This window comes from Acromyrmex echinatior, chromosome 7, assembly GCF_024713525.1.
Source record: "Acromyrmex echinatior isolate Ae372 chromosome 7, ASM2471352v2, whole genome shotgun sequence".
Taxonomy (NCBI): Eukaryota; Metazoa; Arthropoda; class Insecta; order Hymenoptera; family Formicidae; genus Acromyrmex; species Acromyrmex echinatior.
The window spans coordinates 6304298-6321194 of NC_141858.1; the positions used below are offsets into that span (position 1 = coordinate 6304298).

At 35.4% G+C, this 16897-nt stretch overlaps 1 protein-coding gene and 1 pseudogene across 1 annotated transcript in view; one reads left to right on the forward strand and one right to left on the reverse strand.

The window, feature by feature from the left end:
- Positions 1-15947, reverse strand: part of LOC105145135 (galectin-8) — a 111642-nt gene extending 95695 nt beyond the window's left edge. Inside the window, exon 1 of the mRNA XM_087408180.1 lies at positions 15813-15947. Coding sequence (XP_087264306.1) covers positions 15813-15916 — 104 coding nt within the window. The 5' untranslated portion in view covers positions 15917-15947. The remainder of the gene's footprint in view (positions 1-15812) is intronic.
- On the forward strand, positions 3479-10817 carry LOC147909090 (uncharacterized; annotated as a pseudogene).
- Positions 15948-16897: the final 950 nt, after the last annotated feature.

Genomic DNA, 16897 nt, shown 5'->3' on the forward strand with positions numbered 1-16897 from the left:
GTAAGCCCATCACTTGGTTGATTTACAATTATTTTAAAAACAATTTTTTAAATATAACTTAAAACATAATTTAACAAAAAATCTAAAGATAAGTAACATTCAAATCTTATTCCATTAAGAAACTATCATTAATTCGATGTCGAATCAACGTCGATTCGTCATCAAATTGATAACTTTAACGTCGATCCTAAATCAAATTGACGTCATTTCTCACTGCTCTTTATGTTTAGTGAAATTTTCACTTTAGCAATGTTCTGTTACATAACATAATTTTGAATAACTCAAATTAAAATTATAAGAATGTATCTCATTTCACAATGAAAATTCACAATAACGTTTGTAAAAGAACCTGAATTATCAAATTACAAATCGCGCGATGTTATCGAAAGGAATGAGAATTTAATAATGTAATAATGATCAGGAGACACGGTAGTGTCTTAGCGCTAAGACAAACGCAGTGACACTACCGTGTTTCTTTACGTAAAACTGCGAATTCCGGGAAACCGAAATTATTGAATCTCAATAACAGCTAAACTGATCAAGTTCTATGCACGCTCAATCGATAGCTTCCACTCGAATTGTGCTTTTGTTTTTTTTTTTTACATACTCTACGAGCGGAGATATTGCGACGCAAAGTTCTAATAAGAAACTTTTTAAGATGTGTCGTCGTTATCATGATCATGTTGTTCCTATTCATCATCCTGAATGTACTGTTGAACGTTTTGACGCAAAAATGCACTAGCATATTGAATGCAAGAAGCGATTTTTTTTTTTAAACACTGTCAATGTCGAAAGCAGCTATTCTCTGCACTTTGAATACAACTAAATATTTAACAAAAAAAGATTGGATGGAAACGAAATTATACACTCGTATTTGTTAATTAAGCTAAGAAATGATAATGAAAAAGCGATTTAATAGTCATCGATCTCTATTTGTTTGCAACTTAATAAATAAAAGGAGATCGAACAAAAACGAAATTATACACAATATTTGTCAACTACATATCAATAATAACTGAACGTTATAATAGGCTTTCTGGAATTAATGTGGGTGAGTCTGACGTGCTCGTTGATGTTATATTTTTTTTTAGAAATGTTCTTTTAAATTTATCGATTGTTGATATTGAAAAGAGATGGGAATACATACAAAATTTTACAAAACTACCGAAAAAAGAATTCATTGTTGCTATTAAAATCGTATTGTCATTTCACTCACTTTATAATTTAATGAACAATTATGAATGAATAAATCAATTACGTAGAAGCTACCTGTAAATGAGCCAACACAAGAAGTATGTAAATGATTATTGTTCATTACAATGATAAAATCGAAATAGTGCACAGTAGAAAAATTCGCAATGGTATAAAAAATGCGCATACGTTTCGACCGTAGATTTGGGTCCTCTTCAGTACCTATACAGCATATAATATTGAATACATTACTTTAAATACGAAGCGCCACTATGGTCTGAATATTAAGATGTTGAATTATTATATTATATACAGGATGCGTCACCAAAATCCGGATAAATGTCAATTTAAATTTTCCGCTATATTGTGCCTCCGCCAGAGATTGTTGGCGTCCGAGAAAACCTGATACTTCTAGTAAACAGTCATATTCTCAAAATGGCCGCGATGTTAAAATCAGTGCGAAATATAATCGAAGAGCCGTGATCACCGAAGGCCTTCGCGCTGGGCGCTCAACAATGGAAATGATTTGATTCTTTGGATACCCGAGATCAACCGTTTATGATATTGTGCCAAAATATACGGCTTTAGAACAGTACGACGATGGTTCCAGTATGCCAGCGAGGAAGAGTCACTCAAAAGAACGCACCGCGAAGACCCTCGTAGTTGAAAGGGCTCAAGCGCTGATTTCGGATGATTCAGGGTAATCGTTGCGAAAATTAGTATCGATTGTTGGTATAAGCAAGCCAACAATGCATCGAATTGCCGAGGAAGATCTTCGATATAAATCGTACACATTAAAGATACGATAGATGATCTCTCTGAGGTTGCCAGGACAAGTTGCTCGCCACGACTCCTATTCTGGTCTCCCAACAGCTCAAATTTAAATCCCTTGGACTACTATGTATGGAACATAATTGAAAGGGTCACAAATAAGTCTCAGCATCCCAATGTGACGTCATTAAGGACTGCTATTGAGGCAGCATTCGTCGGCATGGACAGCGCTACATTACAACGTGCGTGCGAACGCTTCAGATCGAGATTAGAGGCCGTTCAAGCTAATGGGGGATATATCGAATAATTGTGCTCCCCTAAGTGCCATGTAAAATGGTTATTTTAGTATTTAATTTTTCATTAAAAACATTTTGTTTAAAAAAATGTTTGATTTGTTCGGATTTTGGTGACATACCCTGTATATTCATATAAATGAATTAATTTCAGAAATGATAATTGTATGCCGATAATTGGTTGTCGGACTTTCAACGTAATCAATCTGAAATATTAATAATCCCCCCTCCCAAATTTCCCAAATTTAATCTTAAAAAACTGTAATAAACTTATTGCGAAAAATATTGCCTTGAAATATTGCCGGAAGTCGAAGTCCTGGATTTTTTGCATTCCGTGTCCTAAATCTTTAGAGACTTGTGAGAAGAGATCCGGGTTCGACGCCCGGCCGAGGCAATATTTTTATTATGAATTATATATTTATAATATATATATTATTATTATAATATATTATATTAATATATTATATTATACGAGATACAGATTACTAAAGCCATCTATTGGAAAAATAATGGATTTCTTTTTACTACACCTGATATTATTTATTTATTATTTTAATATAATAGATAAATAATATTGTATATGCATGTAACCATATAAAAATTAATTTAATGTACATATAGTTATACAGGGTGTCGCGAATGAGAATACGTAAACTGCTGGAAAAGTTTCTGCAATCTAATACTTCCAGTGGCGCCAATGTTCTGCTATCACATCCGTAAAATTAGACGTTTTTAACTTATAATTCAGTTGACAGTTTGTATCCAAGCCAACTAGTTTTATTTGCATAGTATTTTAAAAGAAGTTACTTTTGTGAGAAAATGGAAATTTTGCGTAAAAATTTTCGGGGAATGATTTTTTACAAATGTAATCTAACTCCGAAATAATGCATCGATCGACTTCATTTGGCTTTTGGGGATGAAGCACCATCCAAGGACTGTTTAAAATTGGTTTGCCGAATTCCAGCGTGAACCTTTCTTTGTAACGAATTCCGTGAAGGTCGTCCATCCACTCTGTCCATCCGTCTGTTGTTGCACGAATGTTGATGCTGTGCGTGAAATGATTGAGCGAGATCGGCATATAACATACCGCGAGATTCAGGCATCCTTAGGCATTGACATGAGCAAATATACGATTTTGCATGATCACTTGCATGAGCGTATGGAAACTTTGCAATCGTTGGATCCCACATAATTTGACCGAAACTCAAAAACAGGCTCGTGTTAAAGAGCAAAGAAATGCTCAAGAAATTCAACCGAGGTCGATCAAATTTGGTCTACAATATCGTTACTGGGGACGAAACATGGATCTATGAATTCGTATGAGCCCGAAAGTAAACAACAATCCACTGTTGGGGTATTTCAAAATGAATCGAAACCAACCAAAGTTGTTTGTTCACGCAATGCTGACAAGCAAATGGTTGCTTGTTTCTTCAGTTATACCGGATATGTGGCGAATCGTGACTTTAGAGGATCGAAGGACTGTAAATACAGATTAGTATACAACAATTTGTTTGCCAGAAATCATAAATGAATTGCGTAGAACAAACCGAAATCATCACATCATCCTTCATCATGACAATGCCAGCTGTCACACAGCACGTCAAACTGTTGATTTTTTATCCAGTAAAAATGTCGCATTGATGACTTATTGTCCGTATTCACCTTATTTATCACCTATGATTTCTTTTTGTTCCCAAACATTAAAAAGAAGATGCGTGGTGAGCGATTTGAGTCGCCAGTGCCTGAAGCAGCTGTTGAAACATTTTGTACACTGATTTCTGAGGTTATAGTCTCAGAGTGGAAAAAATGCTTTGAAAATTGGTTCGAGCATATGCAAAAATGTCGATCTTAAAGGCGAATACTTCTAAAAACAATACTACTAAAAACAATAAAGCCATTTACCGAATTTTACATATTTTTTTTTATATTGTTTGCAGAAACTTTGCCAGCAGCCTACGTACTACAGCAAGACAGTTCTGGAAAGATTAAGTTACTTGTAATTATTTATTTTTAACAGTAATTTTTGTAATAATAAAGGTTTAAATATGGTTAATTACAGACTATGCTTAGAGGGCTACCTGCCGATGAGTTGCATATGCGGTAACATGTATTATGGAGTAGGTAAGCGTATATTTCAGCGCACTCACTAATTCAAGTGATCATCTAAATATAGGCTGTAACTCGTTATATTTGAATCCTCATATTTCAAAAATTTCTGCTTAAAATAAAAATTTACAAATAACTTTTTAACTTAATTTTTCGAGATCTTTCTTGCTATATAATACTTTGATTCGAATTTCAGAACACCCTATATATGTGTATATGTATGTATATGTACATATACAGGTTATAAAACTGAAATAACGCCCTATTAATCATATAGTGTTATTTCTATAAAAAACTGAGTCCTCTACCATTTTGCAATTTTTTCAATATCTTTTTTAGTTACCCAATGAGCAAATGTCTAAAATCGTATAAAACAGTTAAAATATTAATAATATAAAATATACATAAATTAAAAATATCTTTAAGAATTAATTTCGAAAAGAAAAATCTTTAAAATATTAGGTGTACAACTTTGCTTCCGCCGGTTTTTTCCGAAATTCGAGGCTTTATTGTAAAAAAGTGATTATACATTTATGATTCAAAGTATTGTCCATCGCCACTACTTTCTTCCATCTTTCGAGCAGTGTACGAATCCCGCGTCGAAAAAACTGATCATTTTTTGAAGCGATCCACGAATCGATCCAATTTTTTACTTCTTCATAAGATCAGAAGTGCTGGTCAGCCAGATCGTGTGCCATTGATCAAAACAAGTGATAGTCAGAGGGAGCAACGTCTGGAGAATACGGCGGGTGAGGTAGGACTTCCCATTTCAACGTTTTCAAGTATATCTTGAACACTTTAGCAACATGGGTTCGAGCATTGTCATGCTGCAAAATTACTTTATCGTATCTCTCGTTGTATTGCGGCCGTTTGTCTTTCAATGCTCGGCTCAAACGCATCAATTGCGTTCGATACTGATCGCCTGTGATTGTTTCAGTCGGTTTTAACAGCTCATAATACACTACGCTGAGCTAATCCCACCAAATACAGAGCATGACCTTGGAGCCGTGAATATTCGATTTGGTCGACGTGGAAGCATGGCCGGGAACTCCCCATGATTTTCTGCGCTTGGGGTTATCGTAATGAACCCATTTTTCGTCCTCAGTCACAATGCGATGCAGAAATCCCTTCCGTCTTTGCCTTTCAAGCAGCTGTTCACAAGCAAATAAACATCTCTCGGCTTCAACTCGTACGGCACCCAATTTCCTTGCTTCTGAATCATTCTCATGACTTTGAGACGTTTTGAAATGCTTGTTGACTCTTCACTCTCAATGATCGTGCCAATTCTTCTTGATTTTGACACGAGTCTTAATCAAATAATGCCTCCAATTCTGCATCTTCGAAAACATTCTCTCTTCCACCATTATGCCGGTCTTCGACGTCAAAATCATCGTTCTTGAAGCGTTGAAACCACTCACGACATGTTCTTTCACTAATAGCGGCCTCACTATAAGAATTTGAGAGCATTCGATGAGCCTCAGCCGCAGAATTCTTCATATTGAAGCAGAAAATTAAAACCTCTCGCAAATGAGAATTTGGCTCGTAAACTGACATTTTCAATGGAGAATAACTTTATGATGCAGACACAAATCGACTAATGTTATGTTGCCCAAGTTTATTGTATGACGTCTATAATCTATTTATTTCGATCACCACTTATCGCTAAAGCCATCTATAGGAAAATGGCGGAAGCAAAGTTGTACACCTAATATTTCACACGGAAAGATATTTCAAAATTGTCTTATACATTGATTTTATCCATTTATTCAGCAATATTTAGAAATTAATATTATATCTCGTTAACTCTCGTTAACTATTGCAAAAATTGTAAAATAGTAGAAGGCTTTTCGACTTAGATTTTATTAGGAATAATACTGTATGTGACTAGTAGGTGTTATTTCAGTTACATCCTGTATACTGTATATAAATATTAATATTTAAAGCAGCATTTATGTACAATAATAAATCTAATATGATATCTAATATATTTTAAGATGACACTGTATGATTTAACAAAAATATCCAGAACTGCACAGATTTGGAAATAATAAACGTTATTAAAGCATAGCTTGTTAGAAGTGAGGATTTAATAATAATAATAAAAATACTAAAATATATAGCTGAGAAAATATAAATACCTAATAATAAAGAAAATCTGTACAAGGCCCGCAGCGTGAAAATTAATTCACAAATCTTTGTGAAAGGAAATTTGCATTGAAAATGACTCGATTAAAATCCAGACGTTTGTAATAAATTGCTCCATTGATATTAGTGTGTCAGTTATTTAACTTTGAACTGTAATGTTAAAAAATACACCAAAGGTTACGTCAGTCTGACAGACCACTGTCATATTTCTGCTAATTTTGTAAGTCCTTAAAATGAAGAATGTACGCTATGTGTAGTATGTACGTACGTGCATACGTTTTACATACGCGTGACGCGATGTTTAATCATACTCGGGTCAATTTCGGACATCTTGTCGACGTTGATATGGTTCTATTCGTTGAACACGATACATGGCGGTACCGTTCGACGACTGTTGGTTCAAAGAAAAAGAAAAGAAATACGAAAAGATCTCGATTTAGAAATTGAAGTTGAGGTTTCTGGGAACTCAGTGTGTATAGTTAGGATTAAAAGTGGTGCGATAGACATTCGATAACGGTTCGATAGATGTTTGACATTAATTCGAAAGATGTTTTTGACAGTGATTCGATAGACGTTCGACGATGATTTAATATCTGTTTGATAATTGTCATAAATGTTTTGATTGTAGTTCACTAATACTATCAACATGTGTTAGTGGGTACATGATATAATAGTAAAGCATTTTTCGGTTGATAATTTAAGTTTAACAGATGAAAGTGCATAAGTTCTTCTCGGTGAAACGTCGATGTACGACAGTTGTGACCACGTTAGGTACGATTTTGCATAAGTGTAATATAAAAATTTTTTTCTACGGAAAATCGACGAATCTCAACATGTTTTGCGGTAAGATTACTCTGTTGAATACGTAGAAACACAATTTTGCAGTTTCGCATAAATCAAGCGTGCCGACTTCAGCAATACTTGTCGCCAATGATTATAAATAAGTGAACATCCGTTTGATCAACAACTAATGAATCATGATCAACAACTAATGAATATCGTCTTTAAGGGAACATGTATGAACGCAAAATTGTAATACATAATTTTATAATACCACTGTAGTTCCATCCATGATTGCGTTTCAAGATTGAAAAGGACTTTATTGCGTGGCTTATAGAATTGTCTATGTATGTATGTATATAAATTCAAACTGAAATATTTAGGGAATAAGATCAGCTTTGATCGAATATAGGATTTTTTTTACTTAATTGATGAAATTAAAATTTATTGATGCTGTCGTGTATGTCAAGGGACGCGAGAAACGAACGTGGCTGCTGGAACTTGCTTCTGGATGATGAGCGAGAACGCATGTACATTGAGACCCTGGATGCAGTTTACGAAGACATGGAATCTTTATCTAATTTAGATGTTACTAATATTATACGATGTGGACAACATGTTAAGAATTGCGCGTTACAAAATGTATTGAAAATATATAACTGATGGTTGCAAAAGAATTTTTTAAATAAAAATACGTTAACGTACTTATTATGTATTTCTTTTCCTTTCCTTTGTAATGTATAAACGTATGTATAAACGTATGTATAAACGTATGTATAAACGTATGTATAAACGTACGTATGCGTGTATAAACTTATGTATAAACGTATGTACGTATGTATAAACGTATGTATAAACGTATGTATAAATTCGTGACAAAGAAAATACGTAGAAAGACTTGATAAAACGTGTCGCAACATGTTCGAAATTCTTGGAAAGAGGGGGGAGGACCTGTCTTCTCTCATCGATTCCAGAAGTATTACCATTTACACGGATGCAATCAGTCTTACGATACCCGCTTGTACGAACGGCTGAAAAAATGTACGCTAAAGAGAGCAGTGCATCGTACGATGTGAAGAAGGAATATAACATATAAGTTTCAACGTTCTATACACAGAAGAAACGTTTTTTAACATTATGTATGTACACAGTACGGAGCATCGTGCAGTGCGTTTACTGAGCAGACGTTACGATCTGACGAATACGGGCTACAAATTTTTGGAAATTGGAATCAACGTTGGCCCACCGAGTTACGTGGAGATCGCCCTTGGAGATCATCGCGGACACGAACTGTCGCTGTCTCTCGAAACGTGGAAGAGCCTCTACGAGCAGCGAGGAAATATTTACAAGCTGTTTCGAAACGATAATACAAGGATAATTTTATAAGCGTTGGACCTCTAACCGTCAGTGTTTGCATGCTGAACTATGCTACGCTCGTACGTCTCGATTCTTCATCCGTACGCATTATGATGACTGAAACGACGCTACGCCGTATGTTTGACTTTAACGGGTGTATCGATGTAACATTCGAACGATTAGCTCGACTCGTCGATACGGTAGATACCAAGTATACGCGATTCTTCAACATCGCATCTGAGAACATTATATGTGATAGCGACATATTCAATGGACATCAGCTCATCGATTGCGAACTATTAGCTTTAGTTTTTAATAAGTACGAAAACCGGTGTAATAAGATGTAAATAAAACATTTTTGTTCGCCTTATTTCATGTGTATTGTCTTTTACTTCCCATCCTTTGCCTCGACGCGCCAGGAAAAACCATAAAAATTGAAAAAACTGTATCATACAAAAGAAATTCGTACTCTATTAATTCTTCCATCCTTTCTTCACTCATAGCACGCGCGCTCTAACATGCAAGTCTTTATTATCGATGCATTTTTAAAGAAAAATATGTCATGGTCAAATTCAAATCTTTATTATCAATGCATTTTTAAAGAAAAACATAGTCAAATTTTGATAACAAAAAAAAAGGAGCCCTATTGTGTAGGAGCCCTATTGTGTAGGAGCCTAGACCTTTCCCCCTCTTTCCCCCGCGTTAAGTATCCCCCGCGCCTACAAGTACTTCCCCGCACCCCGCATTCCCCTCTAGTCCCTGGGTTAGAACCCGCCTAATATACCTACTTATGATGTCGAGTTATATGTCATTACTTATTTGTTCTTTATGTTTATGTTTGACATTTCTTTATACCGTACGTCTGTTTTCGAGATATCCTCAATCTTATTCGTTTGATGTACAGCGCAGTGCAAATTGAACCGACGATAAATTGTAAAGAGATAAATATATGTAAAGTTGGAGTTACTATAAAATATCTTATTATTTTATCTCATATACTACATACCTGCATACCTAACAGGACTCAGTGTATGTGGAAATTAAGAGAAAATAAGTAAAGGAAGCGTGAAGTAATAAGTTAAAGTATCGACAAGACCGAGTCAGTGTTATTGGTCAAATCAAAATGCAGAACAATGTTCAACATATCGAAAAATTAGCGGATGGAAACTACCAGGCATGGAAAATGCAAATGAAGAGTATCCTTGTATATAATGATCTATGGGAATATACAAGTGGAGAAATTGTGATGTCTGAGCAGGGTTTGCGAAATACGAATAGAGCTTAGCCAATCCGAGATAAGAAGGCGCTTGCATTTATTATTTTAAATGTGTCAAAGGCAGAATTAGGACATATAAGAAAGGCTGTGACATCTAAAAAGCATAGGATGAATTGGCGAGACTACACAGTTCAAAAGGCCCAGTGAGAAATGCAGTTTTATACAGATATTTAAAAAAGAGTAATTTAAAAAAGAGTACCTCTAAATCAATGTCGCAGTATATAAATAATTTCCAAGAGAAAATTAATTTGATAAAGAATGCAGGAATAGAAATCCCAGGCGAGCTGCAATCAATTATGCTGCTGAATAATCTGCCTGAAGATTACCAAAATTTTTGTGTGGCGATCGAATCAAGAGCCAGATTCCATCGGTCGACTTTATTAAAGAAAAGTTACTAGAAGAAAAGGAAAGGTGACAGGGGCACGATACCAAGGACGGAAGCACAACAATGGCATTGTTATCTCGGAACGGAAAGGTCATCACACATATACAAATAAAGATGCGAATAAGGGCGATCAAGACAAAAGGAAATTTAACGGAAACTGCTTTAATTGTGATAAGTATGGACATCCAGCCAACCGTTGATGATTGCCAAAGAAAGAAGGAAGTAAGGCAAAGCAAGTTAAAGCTGAATAGGAAGGAGAGAACTCCTTAATTGCAATCTCAGTATCTTTAGTATATTCTATAGAAAAAATGATATTTAGATAGCAGCGCGACGGTTCATATGTGTAATAATTGAAATGCGTTCGAAACTTTGTCAAGCGGACCAGTTAGTAGTGTAAGTACAATCAGGAAAAAAAATATAATATCAATATGTTGTAAAATTTACGGAAAACAAAGCTTACATTACTAGACCAGATAAATTATTAGTTTTAATTGCTATTAAGAGAAATCATATATACGTTAAACAAATAAGAAATCATGTATAATAGTTTTTAGTGTAAGTGAATAATATAATTCAAAGGTACGATTGTGGCATGATATTGCCATTTAAATTATAATAATCTAAAAGAGTTATTTGTCAAAGAAAGAATACACGGATTAGATTTGCCATTAAAAAATTCAAGATTACTGTGTGAAATATGCGATCAAGCTAATATACATACATTATCACTTACAAAAGGTACTCGAGTGTTTTAGAACTTGTGCATACGGATATTTATGGTCCAATAAGCGAAAAATACGGAAGAGCATGCTATTTTGCAACTTTTATCGATGATAAAACACGATACATTGAGGTTGTATTTTTGAAATCACGTGGTGATTGATAAAGGATTCTGAAAAAGTTTAAGAAATATCAATCGCTTGTCGAAAAAGAAACTGGTTAAATAATCAAATTACGTAGTGATAATGCTAAAGAATATATTAACAAAAAATTTAATTATCTAAAGTTAGATATCAGTAGACACTTATCAGTTGAATATACACCGCAACAAAATGGGATTGCGGAGCGCGCGAACAGAACAATTGTTGAAATTGCGCGTGCAATGGTTAATTTAAGACAAATGTATCTAAAGATTTGTGGGCGGAAGCTGTAAATAACAAACGTTTTTTTACGTAATAGGTGCCAATCAAAAACTAATTATGATTAAACTCCATACGAATTATAGTTAAACTGAAAACCAAATTTTTAAAGATTTTTGATTCCCAAGTTACTTTCCTAACGAAAGGATCAGTAGATTATGGATTTCCGGTAGCACAAAAATAGTTAAAAGCCGAGACGTGCGTTTTATTAAAAACGTAAATGGTAACAGAATAAAATCCTTGAATATAAATTTAATACCAAGGACAAGTAATGAAAACAAGTTAGAAATTGCAAAAAACGTAGGTAGTCAACGATGCAGGCCATATAGCGAAAAGAATGAGATGGAGACTGTAGAAAAAATATTAGGCAATGTAGACAATAATATAGATAGAAACAGACACAGATGAATTACAATCAGAGAATAATGAATGAGCTCGAGGTAGACCTAACATAATTAGAACTAGTACCCCATAGCATCCGAAAAAACAATATCATGTAGCAAACATTGCAACAAATGATTTATATAACGATCCAAAAATGATATAAGATGCGCTTGAGAGATCAGCTAGAAAAAGATGGTTAAAGGCAATGCGAAGGGAATATAACTCGTTATTAGAATGTAATACATAGGATCTAGTGAATAAATCAAATATGAGAGTCATTTCATCTAAATGGATTTTTCGCATAAAAAGGTTTCAAAACAGAGAAATAGATAGGTATAAAACTAAATTAATTGGGCGTGTATGTGAGCAAAAATTCGATATCGATTATGTCGAAGTTTATGATCCGGTGGCACGAATACAAACGATTAGAATTACATACACTATTAGCAATTAGTGTAGAGATGAATTATCACGTACATCAGATAGACGTAACTACAGTGTATATACAGAGTGATCTGTATTAGAAACAATATGTATGGAGCAATCATTGATGTTCGAAGAGAAATCAATAAATAAAGTCATAATATATCATAAAATATGTCAATTACGTCGTCCTATTTATGGATTAAAACAATCCGGCCGTGCTTGGCAACATAAACTCAATGAGAAATTAAAGGAAATTGGAGTAAATGCGTCCTAAATAGAACTTTGCATTTTTGGTAGTATTGATAATTGTAATGTAATGTAATAATTGTTGTTTACATGAATGATTTACTTTTAGCGTCAGCATCTATAGAAGTCTTGTGTAAGGTTAAAACAAAACTAAGCAAACATTTTTTAATGAAAGATTTAAGGCCTATAAGTGAAATACTTCACGTGCGACTCGAGAGGGATGGAGACACTGATTCAATAAAAATTTCACAAAGAAAGTACATAAATGAATTCATCGACAGATTTGGAATAACACCATGTAAACCTGTGTGCATCCTTCTGATTTCGGGTATAAAGCTATCAGTAGAAATGGGAGTAAAAACTCCCAAAGAAAGAAAGGATATGGAACTATACAAAGAGTTAATCGGTAGTTTCATCTATCTCTTGACAAATACAACAAGGCCAGATGTTTTATTTACAGTAGGGACTTCAAAGCAGATACAATGTAAATTCCAGACAACAACATTGAAAATGTGCTAAGCATGTTATTCATTACTTAAAATAAACTATCGAGTATAAGATAATTTACCGGAAAACAGAAAAATCGTTACATGTATTCACGGACGGAGATTGGGCAGGTGATTACGACAATTGTAAATCTTGTTCAGGAAATGTATGCATGTTAGCTGGCGGACCGATAAGTTGGTTTTTTAAAAAACAGTTGTGCTTTCGTCAATGGAAGCAGTATGTTATTCTCTCCGAAGAAACAATATGAAAGAAACACATACATCTACGTAGAATAATAAAAAAATGTATGGCTACTGGTATATGTAAACAAACCAACAGGTACGTTATACGACAATTGAGGCGTGAGGCCTCCTTTAAAGTAATGCTTGTCTGTGCATCCATGCTGATCTGTGAGGTTGACTGCTCCATTTGAGAATAGTCAGTAGCGATTCCAAAATGAGGTACTCTAAAATAAGAGCTTCACAAATTTGCGATAATATATCAAGCTCGAGAAATCATTTAATCTGATATAAATCCATCGCTTCTTCTAATGGACTTGGTTGTATTCGGCCCGTATGTGTTATGGCTTGAATCTCTTCCAAACTATCAGCGCTGTTCCACAATCGCTTCCTCTCAGTATTAATGACAAGTAAGAAAAACATGATTCATCATAGAAGCAAACACATTGAACTAAAATATTATTTCTCTAGAAATGTTCGAAGTCAGAGATTGAGTCAAATAAAATTTGCCCCTATAGATAAAAATACTGTGGATATTTTGACGAAATACTTAATGAAGGATAAACAAATCGTGTTCAATTATTAATTTTTTAAAAATTAGCATTATATATCTATAAAATGGGGTACTCACACCAACATACAGATACATAAATATAACAATTAACTATTGTTTAAAATACTGTGACATGACAATTTTTTTCCGTCATTATCATGGATCGTCTGTGGGGGGGGGGATCTTGCGTCATCCCAAGAGGGCGAGCGCACATACGAGCGTGCGCTAATTATTCGTTTGGTTAATTTATTTGTTAAGAATTTATTTTATTAATTAGTATTACATTTAGATCTAATATCATCGACGCGACAAACTGTGCTCGGCGGCTAAATTATTGTTTTGTAATCTTGTCGTCTCACTTACCATCGGAAGAAGAAAAACCACTATGCAAAGAAGAATGAATATATGATAATAAGCTAGAAGTCATCTCAACCGAGAGCTCGGACATGCAGGTCGTATAATTTCATATATTTTTGTAATGCGCTATTATTCTGAGTTTTACTGTATTGCAGAAAAAAACTATGGAAGGAGAAAGCTTCAGATATGCCAGATGGCTGAGAAGGATATCAGTTGGAGATAAGACACTCCTACTCGGAGCCGTAGGCGGAGTTTGCCAGGACCTTCTGAGCCAATCCGAATAACCTAAGGCATCATAGAAATCCCGTTTTAAATTATTTAATTGCCCTAAATCACAAGGATCTGCGGTCCGCGAAGACCTATACAATTCGAAGGGCCGCGTGAGTGGGCCCGATTAGAAGGAGGCCGAATGGCCTGCGTGAATCCATGGAAAATTCTTGGCATTCGTACTGTGGCTGAGCCAGTATATTGTGAGAGGACGCACGGTTTCTTTGCAAACAGAGGGTTATCGTAGAAAGACTGGAGAAATCATATTAGCGATTACCGATTCACAGAAACAGGATATCGGATGATACGAGGAGCCGTTGAGTGAAATGAACGTTGCCGTAATTGTGAAGCTGTCAATCACGAGGGTCCTAATAGTGGATCGCGCATGAAAGCTCCGAATGGCCGATCTAATGGCTGCCGTGTGAATCAGCAAAATTACGAGCCACGTGCCATCCATCAGAAAGTCTTTTCCTTTCGAGAGAAATACTAACTATCGCGATTAGCGCTCGCTTCTTTACCACAGTCGAATCAATTTGTATTATTTCATTGAGTATTAACCAGTCGGGACTTTCATTGATTGCGACAACAGAATCACTGTAAAATCCACATTAGAGATCCATTCCAATTCGCGCAGACGCAGTATATCCTGATGACATACTTTTTGTCAGTACAAGCTCTTGTATATCGGCGACAGACTTTATTCCGCACCTATTGCCATACAATACTCGCCTTTCAGGTATAATATTTCGTAGAGATGATTTAGCGAGATCTAATGCGATTGCCTAACTGGCATTAATATCGACTTTATTGTTTTCCGCTGAGTCTGTAAGATCAGGTCTATCAAACTAATTTCTGAAAGTCAATGAATCTGCATCTCAAATATACTTGATACCTATTTTCTTGTTAATTTCTGTGTTATTTTTAGCCTATCTCTCTTGTCCTCCGATAACTTTCTTGCTTGTATGTAACGACCCTCCCCTGTTGCAAATTGATATTTTCGCGTGAATATCATAGAAATAAATAAAAATTAACAAAAAAGTGATACACTCTCTCGTGTCTGCCGCTCAACTTGTATTTGTGTAAAAGCTCTAATATTTTGCGAAAATTTTGTGTGGTTACCAAGTAACCCATTTCGTAAGAGAATTTTTTTATTTGAGAAATATATTAGAGCACGTGACGAAGTTGTGCATTCATTATTTGCAAGTACTGTCACAATATGATCGTCATGAATTAATGATTCGTATGTTTTCATTTTTTTCGAGAAATTATTTTCCTAGCAAATTAGTTGTCTATATCTCTTAATGATATTATATTGAATTTCTTCGGTCCATAAATTTCATATAAGAGATAAATCGCGAATTATGAATTGTCTGCATAGTCTGATGCGAGATTAAAGTGCAAGATTAAAATACCTCGATGCATTTTCAGGAATGTACCCAGTAAGAATGATGGCGGATGTCGCTTTTAATAGATGCAGCAGAATTGGTTTATGGATGTCCTGAAATAAATAATACATACATCAGTATTTGATCTGATAGTTTTTCTATACATAAATACTACATGGGCTGAAAAGTTCCGGGATTTTTAATGAAAACAAGCGTTTTTTAGGCAAAGTTATATTTATTCCTCAACATAGTTGCCTTCGAGGGCGATACACTTGGTATAGCGATTTTCCAACATTTCGATGCCCTTTCTGTAGTACGAAACGTCCAAGCCTTCGAAATACGCCTCGGTTTCCGCGATGACTTCCTCATTCGATGTGAATCTCTTTCCCTGGAGCCACCGCTTGAGGTTTGGGAACAGATAATAGTCGCTGGAGGCCAAGTCTGGAGAATACGGTGGGTGAGCAACCAATTCGAATCGTAATTGGTCCATCGCTTTCAAGGACGTGTGTGACGATGCGTTATCGTGATGGTACAGAACTTTTTTTTTCGCCATATGGGGCCGTTTTTTCTTTATTTCGTCGTTCAGTTGTCCAATAACGCTGCATAATACTCTCCCGTAATTGTTCTTCCCTTCTGCAGGTAATCGATGAAGATTATGCCATGCGCATCCCAAAAAATGGAGGCCATAACCTTCCCGGCCGAGCGTTGGTCTTTTGGCCGCTTTGGTCGGCTTTCGTGGCTTTTCAGCCACTCTGCAGACTATCTATTGGACTCAGGCATATGGTAATGGACCCACGTTTCATCCATCGTCACAAAACGTCGAAAAAAGTCTGCTCGATTACGCTGCAACAACGCCAAACCGGCCGTTGAATCATCAACGCGCTGCTGTTTTTGGTCGATGGTCAGCAAACGCGGCACCTATCGTGCCGATAGCTTTTTCATCTCCAAAACATCGTGCAAAATGTATCCCGCCCGTTCTTTTGAGATGCCCACAGCCTCAGTTAACTCGCGCAACTTCACTTTACGATCACTCAAAACGATTCGATGTACTTGCTTTGTGATTTCCGCATTCGTAGCCTTTTTTGGCCTTTCAGAGCGAGGTACGTCTTCAG